Below are 18,416 nucleotides of genomic sequence, written 5' to 3' on the forward strand. Positions count from 1 at the left end.
GACATTCACAGTGTTGATACGTTATCTGCCATCTCAGCATGATGACCACAATTTGCTTCCAGCATGTCATACACTTTGCAATCCAAATGATTTCTGAGAGCTGGCTTGAAACAAACATGATGATTATCACGTTAAGAATGCGGTGTAGCAATAGCGCAGCAAAAGGCAGAAGTCTCTATTTACATAATAATATAATACATACCAAAAATTCTCAGTGAAGCATGAGCTCTGCTTTCAAGCTTTGTTTATTGAAGAGGTCATGTTAAAAACCAGTTCTGGACAAAATATCATTCAGTCCATAGGGTTGTCAAATGTCTTAAATGTGTCTGTAGGGGATCTTTAATGATTTTCAAATCATATTTTCAGTTTTACTTTTTAGATTTATTTCTGTATGGCTCCCTGATGTACAAAAACAAAGGATTTTCTTCTTGGCATCTTGTGCCTGAGCAACTAAAGCAGTAAATGGTCAGCCAGTGTGTAAGTGATTTTGAGAAGTAGACATAGGATTGTCCAAACTTTCTGGTCCCTCTTTGTTTTTGTTCTGTTTGCCAACCCTCGCCCTCCAATCCACACAATAATCCTAGCAGATTACAACAAATGCTTAGAGTATTTCTGGAAAACCATTTGTCCCAGATCTGACTCATTTCTTCATAAACCAAGCTGTATTTGCAGATGATGTAATACACTTTCTGAATCTTACTTTAGAGAGAAAGAGACACAAAATGCATTTTCACAAATAACATCCATTATGCCTTTAGAATTTTTTTTATCTTAAATTATTTTTGTATGCCATTATTAGATAGTTACAGTGAATACAAAGAGGAAGTGAGGGGAAACCAGAGAAGAGAGTACAGGGGCAGAGTCAAACCTGGGACTTGCTGCTCAGGGCATTTACACCCATTTGTTATGCAACTTAACCACTCAGCTATTCAGTCACCTCATACCTTTAAAGTTCCAATAAAAAATTGCTCTTGTGGATCTCAACAGTGGCCTCATCATATCTTAAAGACACAATGCTTGAACCAAATCTACATAAAAGAGCAGCCCCAATATCTAAAGTCACCCTCTTCTATTTGTTTCAATGTCTTTAACACACAGACTAACATAATTAAAGCAACATTATGTCACTATTTAGATTTGAAATAACAGCTTCAATATCATTTTAATGGTACACTGACTTGTAATGAGGAGAATAGTGCCTCTGTCATTCCCACTCTGCGTCCAAACACCTGATCTTGCTCTATGTAACTTTGAGCAGGTACGATGTTTAATTACCACTTGCGGCAGCAGAGGCCACTGTTGCTCAGCAAAGTTACATTTTGCTACTTTAAATCAAAATTATGACTTAAAAGGATTCTTTAGTTCATCGTTGTCTGTATGTTATTTAATGAAATGTACCTTTACTTTGTAATTGCACTGTTGTATGAACGGAAAAAGACAAAAAACAGACATATTACATTGGACTTATTACACTGACATTTAACTTGTTATGATGCAGGTAGGAATTAATTATTAGTATCATGGCTCCAAACTTCCCCTTTAAGAGCACCCATGGGCCCTCAGGTCTCCTTGATCCTAATAAGGAGGTGGTAAGTCCTGCCTTCAAGAGGAGAGGAACGAGGCCCCTGGAAGAAAATTGAGGACCACAGTCAAGTTAGCCACCTGAGGATTTACACTTCCAGACAGGAACTTTCAAAATAATACCTCATTCACACCAGTGTCATTACTGAAACACCATCCATAATACTTACAGCGTTAACTCATTGTCATACATTATCCATCAAGGACAATAAAGTCTTACTGACTAACTAACTAACATGCCCCCGATGTCAAACTTCTGATTCTGTGGACCAATAAAATTCACAATCTATTCTCTTATTTTGAAAGCAAAGTCGGACAGTTTCCGGTTTGTTTCGGGGATTCTTTGTCTGACTTAATGCTTAAAACTTGAGGGAGGCCCTGTTTCTATTTGGAAAAGCTGCTCACCGCCCAAAACGCAACCAGAGAGGAGAAGCGCGAGGGGCGAGAACTACCTGATCCAAGAGAGCCAGTGAACGGAGCAGGAACAGGGACACAGAGAGGCAAAGTGTGAGACAGACAGGGAGCCGCTGCCGATGAGAGAGACGCTTAGATAAGACATGCAATTTGCAGTTCACTGAATCGCGCTGGGATGAGAGTAATCTGACTTCTGCAGCGGAGCGTTCAGAGAATTACGCACGAAGCGCTATTCCAAGGTGACCAACTTTTACGCGCGGACCTCTGGAGTTGTGGGGTTTTACTTATGACCAGAGTCCTGCATTATCTTTACATTTAACTGCGATTCTGAAACGGGAGCTCGTTATTTGATCATTTTTGACTGGAATTTTGACCGGAAAGTGGACGCACCGAGCACTTTGACACATGTCAGCGAATCATTTTTGAAAATCACACATTTGGAGACATTTTTGGAACCACGGTGGGGGCTCACTGGGACTCCCTCTTACAAAGACAGATATAATGGGAATTGTGTTGCTGTAGCCTTCCACCCTGCGTTGCGCACCTGTCCCACAGTACCCTTGACGTCTCCGCTTGAGAGTTTTCAAAACAGCGGTATGGACAGAGTCAGACGTCTAGCCTACGTGTGAGTCACCGTGAGCAAACATTTGGACAAGCGGCGCTTATAGGCAGTGACACATTTGGGGATATTTAACAGTGCGTGCCTTGCACAAGCGCCCAGCACACGACACCGGGACGAGGCTCGGTGCAGCCGGGGGATTGGACGCCGAGGTGCTAAATGCCCAGCCGGTCGCTTGCGGCTCCTCAGGCTGGGCGGCAACATGAGGTCCTGGGTCCTGCTGCTGCTGCTGGCTGCGCTCTCAGCGGCCCTTCTGCGGCTCGGCAGCGCTGAGGTAAGACCGGGATACGCCGGTAAACATGAAGCATGACGTCTGGTCGATGACAGACATGGATCAAAAATGCAGAGTTGTACTTAATGACATGTCCATAAACTCTTGATTTAAAGGTAAAACCATCAATGATGTAGTAGTTAATTACAATGTAGTGATGACTACACGACAATCAACCACCAAAATGAATGGTGAAATATGCAGTTGGCACATTATTACGCTCTAAGACAACTTCAGTCAATGCTGATTTGACGAGTTTGAGGATATTTATGTCTGCATCGCAAGTATGTGGCAAAAATAGGTTGGTTGTGCCTCTACTACACTACCTGGTTAAGTTGAAGACAGATGCCAGTGAGCCTGAGACATTATTATGAGCCCTCTTCCATCTAAATGCTCCTGTTAAAGGTGGTGGTGATGTTTCTTTCTCAGTGCCTGGATTCCTTTTCTGACCCTTTACCAACCTGAGGAGGCTCTGTGATGATTGAATTTCAATGAACGTATCGGAATAAAAGGTTGTGAGTTCATTCTGACTGTGTGCTACATAGTGAGTCATGAGAGGACATGATATCTGGTGAGAATTTGCTTGTCTCATAAGGAAGCATTTGACATACTCAATCCCCTGAGGCGATTCTTCAGCCTGTGCAGTGGATGTTTTCTACAGTTTACCTGCAAGGCAAAAAAACAGCATACCTTTGTGTGAGTGTGTGTGTGTGACAGCCTGTGCAGCTTGTGCTGCATATGAGATCTGTGTCTCTCTGCGGTTCCTTTTCATGTTTCATGGCTTCTCCTGAAGTGTTGCAAGGAAGAGTGCACAGTGTCATAGAGAGAGGGAGAGAGAGGGTGAGGCAGGGCCTTGGCTGGTGGCCCACCAGCGGGAGTTAAACCTACCATCCAAAGCAGGAGCTAAAATGCACCCAGCGGCCCAGCGGCTGTTTTCACCGTCACACCACAACATCAAGGTCCTGTTGCTACTCCACCAATCACATTTTTCTCTCAAACACATCATTTTAGTGCAGTTTGTAGTTTGTGCAGCCATCTTATTAAACCCCATGTTTCCAGCAGACACCTGTTTCTTTAGCTAGCAGCCAGTAAGCAGACACTTTGAGGTGGCCAAATAAACTGTAGTGTAGAACAGAGAAAAGACTGCACATCAGCACCAACCGAGTCCCTTGGTTTTGTTCTGTGACAGTGACTTTTGTCCGCTCATCTCTATATGAATATTTAAACATACAGTATGTAGTAACTTTGTCTGATGAGATGGCACACTAAGGTCTCACAAGTCCTGTCGTTTACACTCTTATTTGGTCATGTCAGGGACTCTTTTCGGTCATACCCTAATGTTCTTGTCTCACAAAAAAAAAAACTACCCATACGAGCGTTTCTGATGTCCCAGCTCTATGGTTAAAGTTTCAGTTACTAAAACTGCTTCGTTCTGGTTAGGAAAATATCTTAATAGTCAAAAGAAACCAAAGTACACTGACAGGACATGACGTGGTCTCTGGTGACTCACACTTCGTACACCCAACCATCCAGCCCAGGCTCAAACATTTGAGGCCGCACACCAACGTTTGCACAAATGAACAATGCTAATATCTTTTGTAGTGAGGACAGTCTGCAGCATCCTGTTTGTTGAGTCTTGTTGTACAAGAGAACTCCATGTATGTTCTCAGCTCCATTGTACCTTTAAGGTGATGCTAATGTGGAGAAGGTAGAACTGCATATTTATCAACTTAATTACTGTTATACTTGTGTTTCTTGGTTCTCAACACACAGTGGGAACAGGATCGAACACTGTGAGCTGCAAAAGAAGAAGCTCAGTGCCTTGCACAAGGGCAGTTTGGCCATTGAGTGGAAACTGGGAGTTCCTGGAGTTAAACCACTGATCTTGTTGGAACTATGAGCACCCTCAGTGTCTTATGCATGGTGTGATCAGCTGCAGCATAAGGCAGCACTGTGGAGATCTGACATCTTTTTATATTTAAATGAACACTGACCTGCCGTGTGACCTGAGAGTGAGACGGTGTCAGGTCGATGTGTGAGTCCGGCTGAGACTCTGTGACACTCTAATCCTCATCTCACATAGTTCAGCCCAGTGATGGGAAAAATGGAGACATCTTTGACGTCGTAGTTCTGCCACATCTGTCTTTGGAAAAGACTTCACACACACACACACACACACACACACACACACACACACACAGATTATTCAGCAAGGTCACTACAGGTTCACTTAGGCTGATGTGATTAATACATACAGAAAACATTATCATCATTTACAGGGGAAAGATAATTTTCTATTTACTGTGCAGCTGTGGTGTCTGTGAGTAATCCAGTCAAACCTTGCTACTTATACAATATGCTGTTGAACACATGCACACAAGGATAAATACACACTCATAAGCACACACAGTGAGAGTGGTTACCCTTCATTTTTAAATCCATGTAAACACAACCAGTCAAACACACAAAAACACTCACACATCAGGTCAGACCTTAGTTGTTTCATCATCTGATGTTCAAATCACAACTGTTACCTCTACACAGACTCACAATGACACACACATACACACACACAGCTGATTGGTGGATTTTGAACAGGTCGTTGTCAGACTATTGTCTCTGCGGGCGAGCTGGGATGATTTGCTGCTGCCTAGCTTGATCCATTTTACATAAGAACAACAACTAATCTGCCGGGGATTTCACAGACTTTGTGCACCGTGTAGCAGTGTGTGTATTTGTGTGCGTGCGCACACATCTGGGTGCATGGCCAGCTGTAGCTGCATTATGTGTTAGTGGACATATGTGCTTGTGTTTTTGTGCATGTACAGCAGGGGGGTTGTGCTTCTGTGCGTGCATGTGTGTCAGAAAAGCGCAGTAGCACATAAGAGTATTTGTTTGTAAGCCCTGTGTGGTGCAGCACTAGAGGAAAATCTAGTCGTAGAGTCCAGTGGATAGTTTGAAACAACAGGAACAATGGTAATGAATGCTATAATTATGGATTTGTAGATCACAGTTACAATATTTTTTTAAAAAAGGAATGGAATCAATATAATTTCCAACTTATTTTCAACTCTCTCTAATAATATTCTCCTAAAAGAAAGCACAGGAAACAGATACACTAAATTTAGATTAAATTATATTAAGCAGTGAGACAGTACTCAAAGCTAACTCAGACACCTCTGTGTATGTGCCTGTAGCTTAACAGTAAAAGCCCTCCAGCGATGCCTCCTTGCCTCCAGTCAAACTCTTAGTAGCTGGAAGGCTTTTACTTTGAAGCAGCTGCAGGCACGCAGCTAATAGTATCAGTTAGCTTGGAATGCTAACTATTCACTCTAAATGGCTGGTGTTCATTTACCTTTTTCGCCACTTTGATATGGAATCAGTTTGCACAGGGGGTCAGAGGAAGCCTCATCTGTTTTCTGAGTGTTTATTGTTCTTGTAACACAGTCGTGTGTTGTTCTGTATAAGGATGCAGCTAATTATTACTTGCATTAATATTGAATCACCCCAATATATTTTTGATTAACTGGTTAATTGTTGCTTTATAAAACTTTTTGACCAGCAGTTGAAACCCAAAAGCAGAAAGCAGCAAATCCTAAACAGGGAGAAGCTGGAAAGTGACTTAAATGCTTCTTCTATGATCAACATTTTGCATTTACAGAATCACAGAAGACACTGCTCCACCCTCAATCTCTCCTCTTCCCTCCTTCTCCTCATCTCGTCTCATCTTTTCATTTCTCCTCTACCCTCCTTTCAGCCCCTGTCCTCTGTCATCTTTCTATCCATCATCTGTACCCTCATCCCTGCTGCTCTTCTATCTGTTCTGCTGGTGTGTGTGTACATGTGTGTGTGTGTGTGTGTGTGAGAGAGAGGGGGGGGGGGGGGGGGGCAAGCACCCACCGAGCTCAGTGAGTATCAAGTTTGTGCGACAGTATGTTGGCCATCTGCCATATCTCTGATAAAGAAGGCATGTGTTGTGATTGTGAGTCACTCATCACACACTCAGATTTTGTTTTTGTGTGTGTTTACTTTTTTTTTTTTACAGAGCCTGCACGCGCCTCTGTTTGATTGCATGTTTGTATACGTGTGACTGTGTGTGTGTATGTGTGTGTGTGTGTGTGTTTGTGTGCACAGTCAGCTGGCCCCATAATTACATTCCATTACACTTCACCTTTCTCCTCAAACATTCCATACAATCTCTCTGCTTCCAGGCTTCCTCCAAGGCCCCATGCAGTGTGTGTTTTCATGAGTGTGTGTGTGTGTGTATGACCTGCTTGTAGATCATGACATCCTATTAGACAGTCTCCTCGATCCAGCTTAGCTACACACACTGTGTAAGATATGAAAAATGGCAAACTTTCCAACAAAGCTGAGCAGGAAAGGCGTTTATTCTCAGGGAAGAACAACAACAAGCGAGGCCTATTTTTGTGTGTATGCGTGTGCAAATAAGGAACTTAGTGTCACATCTATTCTGGCTAATTTAGCTCTTCTGCTCAAACCACTATTATTAACTTGTTGTCCAATTCTTGGCCTTTTTTAAACAGTGGTTTGTTGTTTGTCCATGTGAGGAACTATTTCCTGTGTGTGTGTTCCACTCTCTAATTTGTACGTGTGTTTGTGCATGTATGTGTGTGTTTGTGATTAACACTTGAGCTCTAATGATAGCTTATTGCAGAGTGAAAACTGCCTCTGTGTGAGTGTGTGTGTGAATAAGTGTCTGTGTGAGGCTCTCTGGACAAATTGGGCTGACAGTTAAGTGGTTAAGCATCTGTATGTGAACTGGAAAAGAGGGGGCGAGTGTGTGTGTGAGTGTTTGCTTAAATAGGTCAGCCAATGGCTCGTGAAAGTCATCCAGGTGTCCTGAGCCACCACCGCCCACAAAGCAGACAGAGACTGAAAGAGAGGAGAGTGAAGGAGAAACACAGATGGAAATGAACTTAGACATGGACATAAAACAATAATAAAAGGCTTGTTTGAAATCATATGAAATCTGGTTTGAATCTGATTCAGTAATAAACAAAAAACTGGCTCTCTGGCTGTTCATCCAAAAATGAACAGAAATGAAATCTTCCTTTCAGAAATGTAACTAACTCCCCCATTTTCCTCCCCTGAGGAGTTTGTATTCTCGACTGTCTGACAGGAGTGGACAATATGGACAGAATTTTCTCTCAGTAAATGTAACAGTGTAATGCAATCTTGATGTAGAATATACTGTGATTAGGGGTGAGACCAAAACTGCAATGCAGATGTTCCCAATATTGTATCGTGATATGAGAAGACAGAACCATGACAATAGAAAAAAAACACAGAATAACAAATGGAAAGTGAAATAACAGATAAATCAAGATACTTAATCACACTGGGAAGACTTGCTCTTTGATTTGGATCATTGCAACAACCTAATACAACCAGAGATAAAACAGGGGGCGCTACCTCTATATTTACCTCTATTTTAGATCTATGAGCAGACACTCATACCAGAAGCTTGTGAGTATCATCATCCTCACCTCCATCATTTAATCACTGGGCAAAACTAACTAAGCCTTTACCAATATGTATTGTACAATGAACGTCCAGTATAATCACAGTGCAGGTTTACCATCCTTTGTTGATTAAACCTCTAACAGGCTGCTACACTGAGATCAGGTGAGGTAAATGCTCACAACCACCTAACTACATTTTGTCATATCACATCAGGGATGAGTGAAGCAGAAACCTGTTTCGAGTGGAAAAAAGGTGGGTTAAAGTTAGTAGTGTAACTGTTAACACTACAGATTTTTGTCGAATAAAGTTGATGACAAATCAAAAAGTTTTTTGTTCAACCAAACAAGTCACAAACAGGTACCAGAAAACTTAAATTCATGCAGAAAGTGTGCAGACTCTTGATGCTCCTGATAATTTTTAATGGGAAAACCATGTCACCAGTAGAGTGCAACGTTTTAATTTTAAGCCGGCACATCAGACTCTATCAGTAAATTGTTTTTTCTATTAAAATTAATGGGAGCATCCACAGTATGGGGACATTTGCATTCATGAATAAGGTTCATAAAACATCAGAGGGACAGGAAGAGCCCTGACAAATACCACTGCTAGAATAAAACTAATTTCTAGACAACTTTGATTTAACAGCAAGGAAATTATTCTGCATTTAAAGATATAACTCCTCTGGCCAGCTGTGTTTGCAAGATTAAGACTTCTTTTATCAACATCTTTAGGGACTGAGCCCTGCCTATCATTAGAGGGGTGACATGTTTACTTGTAAGTTTCTGTAAACATGTTATATCCACAGTCATAAATTTTGTATCAAGATCGAAGCGAGAAGATGAATGTCTTTACTTTTCTCTCATGGCATCTCACAGAGTTATCCAAAATATTTTCTTCTCATATTCTTAACACCCCTTAATTTGTTTTGGCATCTTTCTGGCATGTGACTGTATCAAGTGTTCTTCCAACTGCTCTGAGATACTATCAACTTACAGCCAACCAAAGCAAAATGTGACACAGAACACTGAGTAATCTGCCTTTAATCTCGATAAAGAAACTGCGGGAGTCTCCTCAAAAACAGCCAGGCTGAATCTGTAATGAATTCCTGCGATGGCATTCATTAAACGTTCATTAAACATCACATTCCTTCTCTTTTCTCGGGTGATAATTAAATTACTTACATAACTCTGTTAAACAATAGCGTATATCACAAAGTTTGGATTATATAACATGCAGATTTCTAATTTGTTAGTTTTTTTTATGTAAGAAAAATCTTTTAAAAAATGGAAATTAACACAAAACATTGATCCTTTTCTTGATGCTTTGCTGCTGTAGCATGATAAACTGAGGAAAAATGGGCGAGAAACACAGAGAGAGACAGAGCGACAGGGTGCGAGAGGCTAATTTCCTATGTTACACTGGGAGCAACTGTGGTGTTTGTGGGTAAACAGACAGGGAGAGAGTGACAACAGCAGCAACAAACACCAATCACAACCATCGTTTCCTCTGCAGGAGGAAGTGAAACTGGAGCAGGAGTTGACTGGAGATGGAGGACTGAGATATTATACATCAGCCTCTTTTTCTCTGCATGTCGCTCCCTGTTTGCATGGCTCCTCTGCTGTTGTTTCATTCCAGCTGAACCCTCATAACTTTTTGGCATTCTTATGAAATAATACTAATTATCATAAGTCACAAGAAGCTGTATGGTAGCTTTCTGTGCACATCAATGCCTTTTGACTGGAATCACTTGAATGATCCATTTTACAAATGATGATTGTGCAGAAGGATTATGAGATACTGAGGGCTTCAAATACTCTGGTTGTATCATCTAAAATTTGGCAAAAGTAGGCTGCATTCTTCAGCCAACCCTGTTACAACTTATATGGTGAAATGCAGATTTTGGACTTCTCCAACCCCTGAACTGAGAAGTAGCTGCTGATTCATGCAGGTTTATTGTAATTCAATCCAAAGCATTGTTGGCATTCCTGGCAAAAACTGTGTTTCCAAAGTAACAACTGATTATAACAGTCTGTGTCTGTCTCCACAGGGCGATCCTCTCCCTTCGTCGCTGGTCGACCTGGTGAGGAACTCTCCCATCTCCTCTGTGGACGACCTGAAGCTGCTGCTACAGCAAGAGACCAATGCAATAGGTACTAATGATCATCCCACACACACACAGACTAATAACACAGACGTGGAGGAGGTTAATGTGTGTGTGTGTGTCTACAGAGGCCTGAGGAGATAGGAATGCAGTAAGAGAGAGTATCAGCATACATGCCAAGCACCATGTTAAGGCAATATTTACCCGAGACAGGCAAAAGACTGATGAACCAGCTTGATGTGTGTGTGTGTGTGTGTGAGAGAGAGAGAGAGAGAAAGAGAGAAAGAGAGAGGGAGAGAGAGGGAGAGTAGCTGTGACCTTGGTGTGTGTCAGACAAACTGAGACAGAGAGAGAGAGAAACTTCCAGCACAAGGTCACTGCATTGTTCTCCTGCTCTGGATTCCTCTCCGGGTTTTGAAATATGGATGTGTGTTTTTGTGTGACAGAAAGAGACCCCCCCCCCCGCCTCATGCCTCTAGGTCCCCACCCCCAAACAGAGTCCAAACAAACTCATGCACACAGTCAGACACATGCACACGCAGTTTGGCGGGTGATTAAAAAATTCATTATAATCTTACCCTTCTGAGAAGCCAAGTCACACATACATATATTAATAGACGGTCCTTTGATCATTCCATAATGCATAAATAACACAGTGACATAACAGCAACCACAGAGAGGAACCAACAGAGGAAAAAGAGGCACGAGGAAGTGACTCAAAGTATGTGTTTTTATCTGGAATCATTTTGAAACTGGAGCCTGTGAGTTTTGGAGTTTCTCAGAAGTCTGAGTTGGATCATGGAGTTCAGGAAGAGTTTCATTTGTGGATGTTTTCATTGCCATCATGTTTTGTGTTTTTAGCCACAGTAATGTCAGTCAGTCAACTCACCACTTTTTCAGACTGGTAACTGAAGACTTTTCATATAGCACCATCATCAGGTCAGAATTTCTTGACTGCTCCGAGCTCATGACCATAGCTGAGGGTTGCATCAGATCGAATGGTAAATCTAAGGCTTCGCCCCATCAACCTTAGCAGTGTTTTGTAGTAATTAGCAAATGTTAGCATGTCGACACACTGAATTAAGATGTTGTACATGGTAAACATTATACCTGCTTAATATCTTCAAACAGAAGCTTGAAACAGACAAGATTTAAGTTACAGTTGCAGAATTGGCAGAACCAGTGTGATGATTCTTGTTGCCCGGCTGGTTTCAACAGAAATAAATATATCAGATGTTAATGCATGATAGAGGAAGAAAGGGATCAGTCTTACAAAACATTTAGATACAGATAAATGCACAGATAAAATTAGAAAGCAGCTTCTCAGAACAATAAGAAACCGTTCTCTTTCTGCACCAGGCAGTTAATTAGGGCCAACAGGCAACCAAATAACACCTTCTGCATCTGTGTACTACATACACACTCACACACACACACAGTGACCAAAAGCAATCTACACCAGGGATATAATTAGGACTAAGGGGCTACAGTATGAAATGACGACATGTGCAAACACACACACAGAGAGATCCACACGAGTTATATTTAACAACTCATATCTCTCCTCAACAGTATTCTTGACAGCAGCGAGACAAATTGTGGCAGAAAATAGCCTAATTGTTTTAGCTGGAGGAGAAAAAATGGCTTCCTTTGTGCAGTGAACAATGAGCTTTGCTAAAAACTGCCCTTGAAGCCTCTCATGTTTTATAGATTTCTGTCATCACTTGTAAAAGTGCTGGCTCACTGTTGCCCAGTTTTCAGATAAAGTTGAAAATATTAAGTTGACTTTATCAATTTGCTAAACATGTTTTTCTTTTATTATCTCCCCTTATCTCTCACCCTTTCAATCTCCTCTCCTCCTCCATCTTGTTCTGCAGAAGAGGAAGAAGATGAGCATGATATTCTCACAAACCGCACCCATGGCCGATACACTAGAAGTCTTGGTAGGTTTCCACATCTATTTCTGTCTCTTCCTGACTATTTGCATCTTTTTCAATCTGTTTGTTTCTTCCATCTGTCTCTCATCACTTTTTATGGCCTTCCTGCCAAAAATCCCTCCCCCTTATTCTCTTGTTTCTCCCTCTCCTCTCCTAACAGTGGAGGCGCAGCCGGCCCAGCAGGCGGCCTGTAAAGTTCGGACAGAGGTGATGGAGGTGACGAGGTCCATGCTGGACCGCCGCAATGCCAACTTCCTGCTGTGGCCACCATGCGTGGAGGTGCAGAGATGTTCAGGCTGCTGCAACACAAGGCTGCTGCAGTGTGTCCCCACCGTCACTTCCAGCAGATACCTACAGGTACACTACAGCTGCCAGGAAAACATGATTTCATGGTTTGAAATAGAGAGAAGTTCCTTTACCAAATACTGGTAAAATCTTCTTTTGCAGAGCTGCTGACTACAGTCGTTTTTAGATGACATCTTGTCTTTTTTTTTCACAATCTTCTGGACAGAAATGAAATATTACTGCATATTCACTTTAACTACAACATCACAATCATCTTATATAATCAGTTAACAGAGTTCTCCTTTCCAAATTTAAGGATTAAATTAAAATATGCTTTTTTGTCCTTTTGCCAAGTTACCAGTCTCACATTGCTGGAGCCAGCAGCCAGTTAGCTTAGCTTAGCATAAAGACTGCAAACACGGGGAAACAGGAAGCCTGGTACCGTCCAAGAGTATAATTCAAATCAACCTAACAACACCGCTAAAGCTCACTAATTAACACAATATGGCTTTGTATGGCTTAACCAAGCAAGATATAACATGTTAAATAATATATATCTGTACAGGTTCTGGTGGGCAAATTTTGTTTCCACTGGACAGAGCCAGGCTAGCTTTTCCCCCTTGATTGCACCAATCTTTTCATCTGAATTTAAAGAAATGAGTATATGTCCTAAACCATTACTTTAATGACTACAAGTAAATATGAATAAAACTAACAAAGAAGAAGTTTTTTTTCTAAATTTGTCATGATTTTGAGAATTGTCATTATCCATTTGTAGTATTGTGATATATAAATAGAAGAGAAATATATTTTTATGATAAGCTAAACACAATATTACAGCCATTTTCCCTGCCAGGTCAAAGTAACATGACAGCTCTGAGTTGACATTTTATTATTATTGCTTCAAGTGATGAGTCACACACTTGCACACAAATGTTGCAAGTTAATGTACAGAATCTGATTCTTTACAAAATGTAGCTTTGAGAACAGGTAAATCTATATTTCTCTGTGTTGAAAATTATATGGAGGAAGCAAGTTTAGGCAGAGAGCCATCACATTTCATGTTTCATAACATGCCTCATTGCACAAACATAACTATAGTATGTTCGTCTAAGTTAAACAAAACAGTCAGACTGATTTCTGTTTGCATAGTCTGTGTTGGATGTTCCTTCATATCTGGAACTCAAACTTCACTAAGATTTTTATACTGTTGTATGTGCTAATATTTTCTCTCTCTTTTCCAGGTGATAAAGATCCAGTACATTAACAGGAAAGCCCACTATGACAAAGCCATAATCTCAGTGGAAGATCATGTGAGCTGCAGGTGCCAGCCTTCCACAACTTCCTCATCCTCCTCATCATCTTCCTCCCCGTCCCTTCCTATCACTCGCTCCTCCATTCAGAACCCCAAGCCCAACCCCCCTCCACCTCCACCACAGCAGCCTCCGCCATCCTCCCACCTTTCCCTGCCCCTTCCCCGATCAGTTCACCCGGCTTCGCCCAAGACTCACGCCTCCAAGGCCGACCTCCATCGCCACGATGACCTGAAGCACAACCAACAGCGCTACCATCCTGAAGAGCGTGAACCAGTGGCAAGGCAGTGGCAGCAGGGCAGCTACACCCAGTTGGTGCACTGGACACAGCCCAGGGTGCACCAGGCACCCACGCACATGCAGACAGGGGTGCATCAGCCGATCGCCGGAGTGCTCGGGTCTGTCAGCAGCTGGCCAGCGGAGGCGAGGGCGGAGCATAGTGTCATGGGAAGCACTCAGCCGGTCGGACACGGGAGCGGGTATGACGGGAGCAGAGAGGAAGGCAGCGTGCATGTAGCAAACAGTGGCAGTGAAGTGCATCATCCTGATCACACACAGAGGCAGCAACAGGTGTTACAGCATCAGCAGAGACAGCAGCAATATCAGTATCATCACCAGCCGCATTATCCACAGCAGTACAACAACGGAGGAGTGGAGGACCAAGAGCTGAGGACGCAATATCGACTCAATGCTCCCCAGTCAGACAGCGCCTCCCCACCTGGCAGCCCAACCCCGCTGCCACAATTAGAACAAAACCCCACCCCTCCTCTGACCACGCATCAGAAAGACTCAGTGACCAGCCAAAAAATTACAGAGGTCACAAATTACAAACAGACTGAGACTGAAACAGTCAGTCAAAAAGAAGGGAACGAGAAGGAGGAAAGTGGGTCAGCCAATAGCGGGGACTCAGCTGGTGCTGAGCTGGCCAATCAGGGGAAGGAAAAAGACTCTAAGCCGACCACAGGAGAGGGTCATTTAACGGAGGAGGAGAGGAGACAGAAACTTCTGGAGATGGTACAGAGGGAACCAGATACACAGCCTCATCTTCATCCGCATCATCCACAGCAGAGACCAAAGCCAACTGCATTTAAAACAGGTGTGTGTCAGCTGTGTGACAATGTGTGTGTATCAGTGGGTGAAAGTTGGTTTTAAAGGTCGTTGGTTACCTAATTTAATCTGCCTTTTCAGACCAGTCCTCAGCACCCTGCACAAGAATTTACTTCACTTGAACTGATACTAAATGTGCACAGGAATGGTACCTGCAGTGACTCTCAACCTGATTGACAATCTAATTAATAATGGTTTCATAATACTGTTAAAGCTTTGTTTGCATCAGGCCTATAGTAATCTATTACCAAACCAACTAAAGTTTTCTTTTTATCAGCACTTATTACATTTGCATACTAAACGTTTACACATGTACAGTTGTAATTCATATGCTCATAAAATAAAAATTGGGTCTTTATTTACAGAAGTATTTGCAGACACACCTCTTGGCAGAGTTCAGCACTGTTGCTCCGAGCTAAAAGGTTTGAAAAAAGAAAAATGCAGGATTGGTACACGTTGGAAGACTTGCATTAAAATTGCTGCCCGTGTCAGATGTAGTGCAGGGCAGATTTAGGGTGGGGTAACCACTATTACTTCTATAGTGGTATGACTCTAATAGTCATGTGTGTAATGTCTTTGTGTTAGAGTGTATTGTAATTTGAGCATTTAATGTATGAGAGAACCAGTGTGAGAGTTTCACAGGCAGGAAGCAGCCCACTATACATGTATGACTAAACACCACGGCCACATGTGTCCTGCTATTCTTCCTCAACCCCCTGAGAGCTCTGCAGCCAGAGAGCTGGACTTCCCACTGCTCCATGTTTGACTCAAACCTGCAGGCAGTCACAGGCTTTGTTATGCAGGCTTCAAGGTTATCAGGTGCCCTTCAGAGTGCAGTTAGAGCCACTACAGGAGCTCCACGCCCTGTGTTTATTCTTCACTGGTGCTATGTACTGCTGTTGAAACCAGTGATGAAACTGTTAAGATTATTCATTCGATACTATTTGATATGATATTGAGTCTTCATTTGCTGATTTTGCACCAAAGATGGTGGACACACCAACATTAAATGTTTTCCCAAGTTTAACCAACTAAAACTATTTGCTTAAGGAAAGATAACTTTCATGATAAAAAGAAACCGATTTTAACAGTCACTATGCAAAGTGTTTTCGTGGCTGTATAATGTCACATTTCTTCCTGCTTTGATGTTAATTTTAGATGCAACAAATGAACAGATGAGTACTGTGACTCTTCCAGGAAGGACACATACCAATCTATCACAATTTACATCTTTGACACCACTAATCAGATTTTACCGTTCCCACTTTCAGGAAAGATGTGAGCTGTGCTGGAAGCTCAAAACTTGGTGACTCATGTCAATACTTTTTGGTCTGCTACTTACTTTCATATTTACTGTGTTCTCTGCCATCTTTTCATCTCTCCCAGCCCTCCCCGCTGTGGCTCCCATCTCACCTGCTGCACGTCAGGCCCCGTTCCGTCCAGCCTCACCTCGCCGCAGGAGGAAACACCGCAAACGCATCAGCAAAGCAGCCATCAGAGCCATGATCATGTAGAGCTGCAGGTAAGAAGAAAGAGCAAGCAGAGAGATGATCATTTTTTTATGTGACCCAGTAGGGTGGCAACAAAATCATTCTTGCTAAAGTATTATGTTAATGCTTTGAAACCCAGTCAGCTACAGAGATATTGTGCTGTAGCTGAGCTTGATCTATGGTCTTCTTGAAAAACAAGAAAGAAAAAACTACATGGGAATCTGAAGAAATTTACTGTTCAGATACATTTTGCTGCATTACTTTTCACTGCTTCAGCTATGTGTGAACAAAAGCGTAAAAGTGAGAACAAAGATCAAAAAGGAAGATGTAATACAAAGACAAGAAAAAGAAAAATGACACATTTATCTAATAAATCTTTTTCTCTTGCAGGAAATGGTAAAGCTCACCAACACATTGCTGAAAAGACAGAGAGAGAAATGAGGAACATGGGATTCTTGAATGTGGGACAGTTGACTCTGTGGACAAATGCTGAGGAATCAACAGAGGTGATGGACACTGCTGCTATTTCCGAACAACAGCTTCAGAGAAAGTCCTGCTCCAGAGCTGCCGCAGCGCGTCCAGCTTCATGGATTTGTTTAAAGTGCAATCTTATGACTAACTCCTTGAACTGGAAGGTATTTGTCACACTAAACACTGGATTTCATTTGTATGAACCACAAATCCCATTAACGTGGATCGATGGAAGCTCATCAGATGCTAGACTGGTGGTCTGTTCTTGCAGTTGGCAGCCATTGATTGGCTACTTTAACACTGTTGACTTCCAGCTCAACTACTGATTGGTGAACCTGACTATGACTTGGACTAAGAAGTCTTTATTTGGGGCTAAATGTGGAGCTCAAGTTGAATCTGGAGATGTGGAGAACTGGATTTCTACACTGGGTTGATAACTGGAAACTGGAGAGTGCAGCTCAGGCCTCAATGCCAAACATTACTGTTATCTTACAATGTCTGAATCTAACTTTATCTAACACTGGAGTAGCCCTACACTGATCATACTACACTGACTTTAGAGAAGTGCTCTGCCGTGTACTGTAGCTTGATGTACTGGAAAATATCGATAACCTGCTCATTTTGTACTACTGCCAGATCAAAATGGAAATAACAACCAAATGCCTGCCTAGATAACATGCTATGAATATCCACATTAAAGCAAGTCTTAAAGACCTGGCTTTTAGAGATTGCTGTGAGCCAGTTATAGCCAACACTGTATGTATAAATGCTTTTAGAAAATGATATCTGGGGGAAAAAGAAAAACTTTATTTCTTAACTTATTTAAAAAAAAGGAGGATGTGAAGTCCTCCAGTCCTCAAGTGTAATTATTGGTGCAAACATGTTTCAGATTATAATTATTGGTTGTACAACTGTTACTGTTATGAATGTTATTTTTAATATAAAATAAAAATGTTCAACAAATATACAGTTCATTTATAATTGTCTCTACTTTTGTTTAAATCTCATTTACGTGTTTTTATGTGTGTGAGTGTGCATGCATGTGTATACCTGTGTTACTAAGTGGTAAATGGAAATGTAAGTGTACGCATATGCGTGCATGTGCATGCATTTGCATGTCTGTTTAACACTAAAGTGAGTGTGCATGTGTGTTTAGCTGTGTACAAGCACTCGTCTGCTAATCTTTGCCCTGTGACTGCACGTCCTGCAGCTCTGTCACGCAAAGCAAGGTAGGGGTCAGCAGAAATGTCCGGTTGCTATAGCAACTTGCAGACGGACACGTCAACAGAGAAGTATCATATGGTGAAAGAGAGACGGGGGGGGTGTCAGTCCAGGAATGGACA

General features: G+C 42.0%; 1 protein-coding gene across 1 annotated transcript; it reads left to right on the plus strand.

The window, feature by feature from the left end:
• Nucleotides 1-2,010: 2,010 nt before the first annotated feature.
• si:ch211-79m20.1 (G-box-binding factor) lies at nucleotides 2,011-18,036 on the plus strand. Its single transcript, XM_018682425.2, has 7 exons — nucleotides 2,011-2,888; nucleotides 10,417-10,519; nucleotides 12,348-12,413; nucleotides 12,568-12,764; nucleotides 13,937-15,101; nucleotides 16,499-16,634; nucleotides 16,993-18,036. The coding sequence occupies exons 1-6, from the start codon at nucleotides 2,817-2,819 to the stop codon at nucleotides 16,624-16,626; spliced, it is 1,731 nt and encodes a 576-aa protein (XP_018537941.1). The 5' UTR covers nucleotides 2,011-2,816; the 3' UTR covers nucleotides 16,627-16,634; nucleotides 16,993-18,036.
• The last annotated feature ends 380 nt before the right edge of the window (nucleotides 18,037-18,416 follow it).

Source organism: Lates calcarifer, linkage group LG5 (genome assembly GCF_001640805.2).
Source record: "Lates calcarifer isolate ASB-BC8 linkage group LG5, TLL_Latcal_v3, whole genome shotgun sequence".
Taxonomy (NCBI): Eukaryota; Metazoa; Chordata; class Actinopteri; family Centropomidae; genus Lates; species Lates calcarifer.

Bases quoted from the DNA above. Each gene is read 5' to 3' on its own strand.
- si:ch211-79m20.1 (XM_018682425.2), top strand. From the start codon at position 2,817: ATGAGGTCCTGGGTCCTGCTGCTGCTGCTGGCTGCGCTCTCAGCGGCC. The intron at 12,414-12,567 runs GTAGGTTTCCAC...CTCTCCTAACAG, and splicing joins CCGATACACTAGAAGTCTTG to TGGAGGCGCAGCCGGCCCAG. The intron at 12,765-13,936 runs GTACACTACAGC...TCTCTTTTCCAG, and splicing joins CTTCCAGCAGATACCTACAG to GTGATAAAGATCCAGTACAT.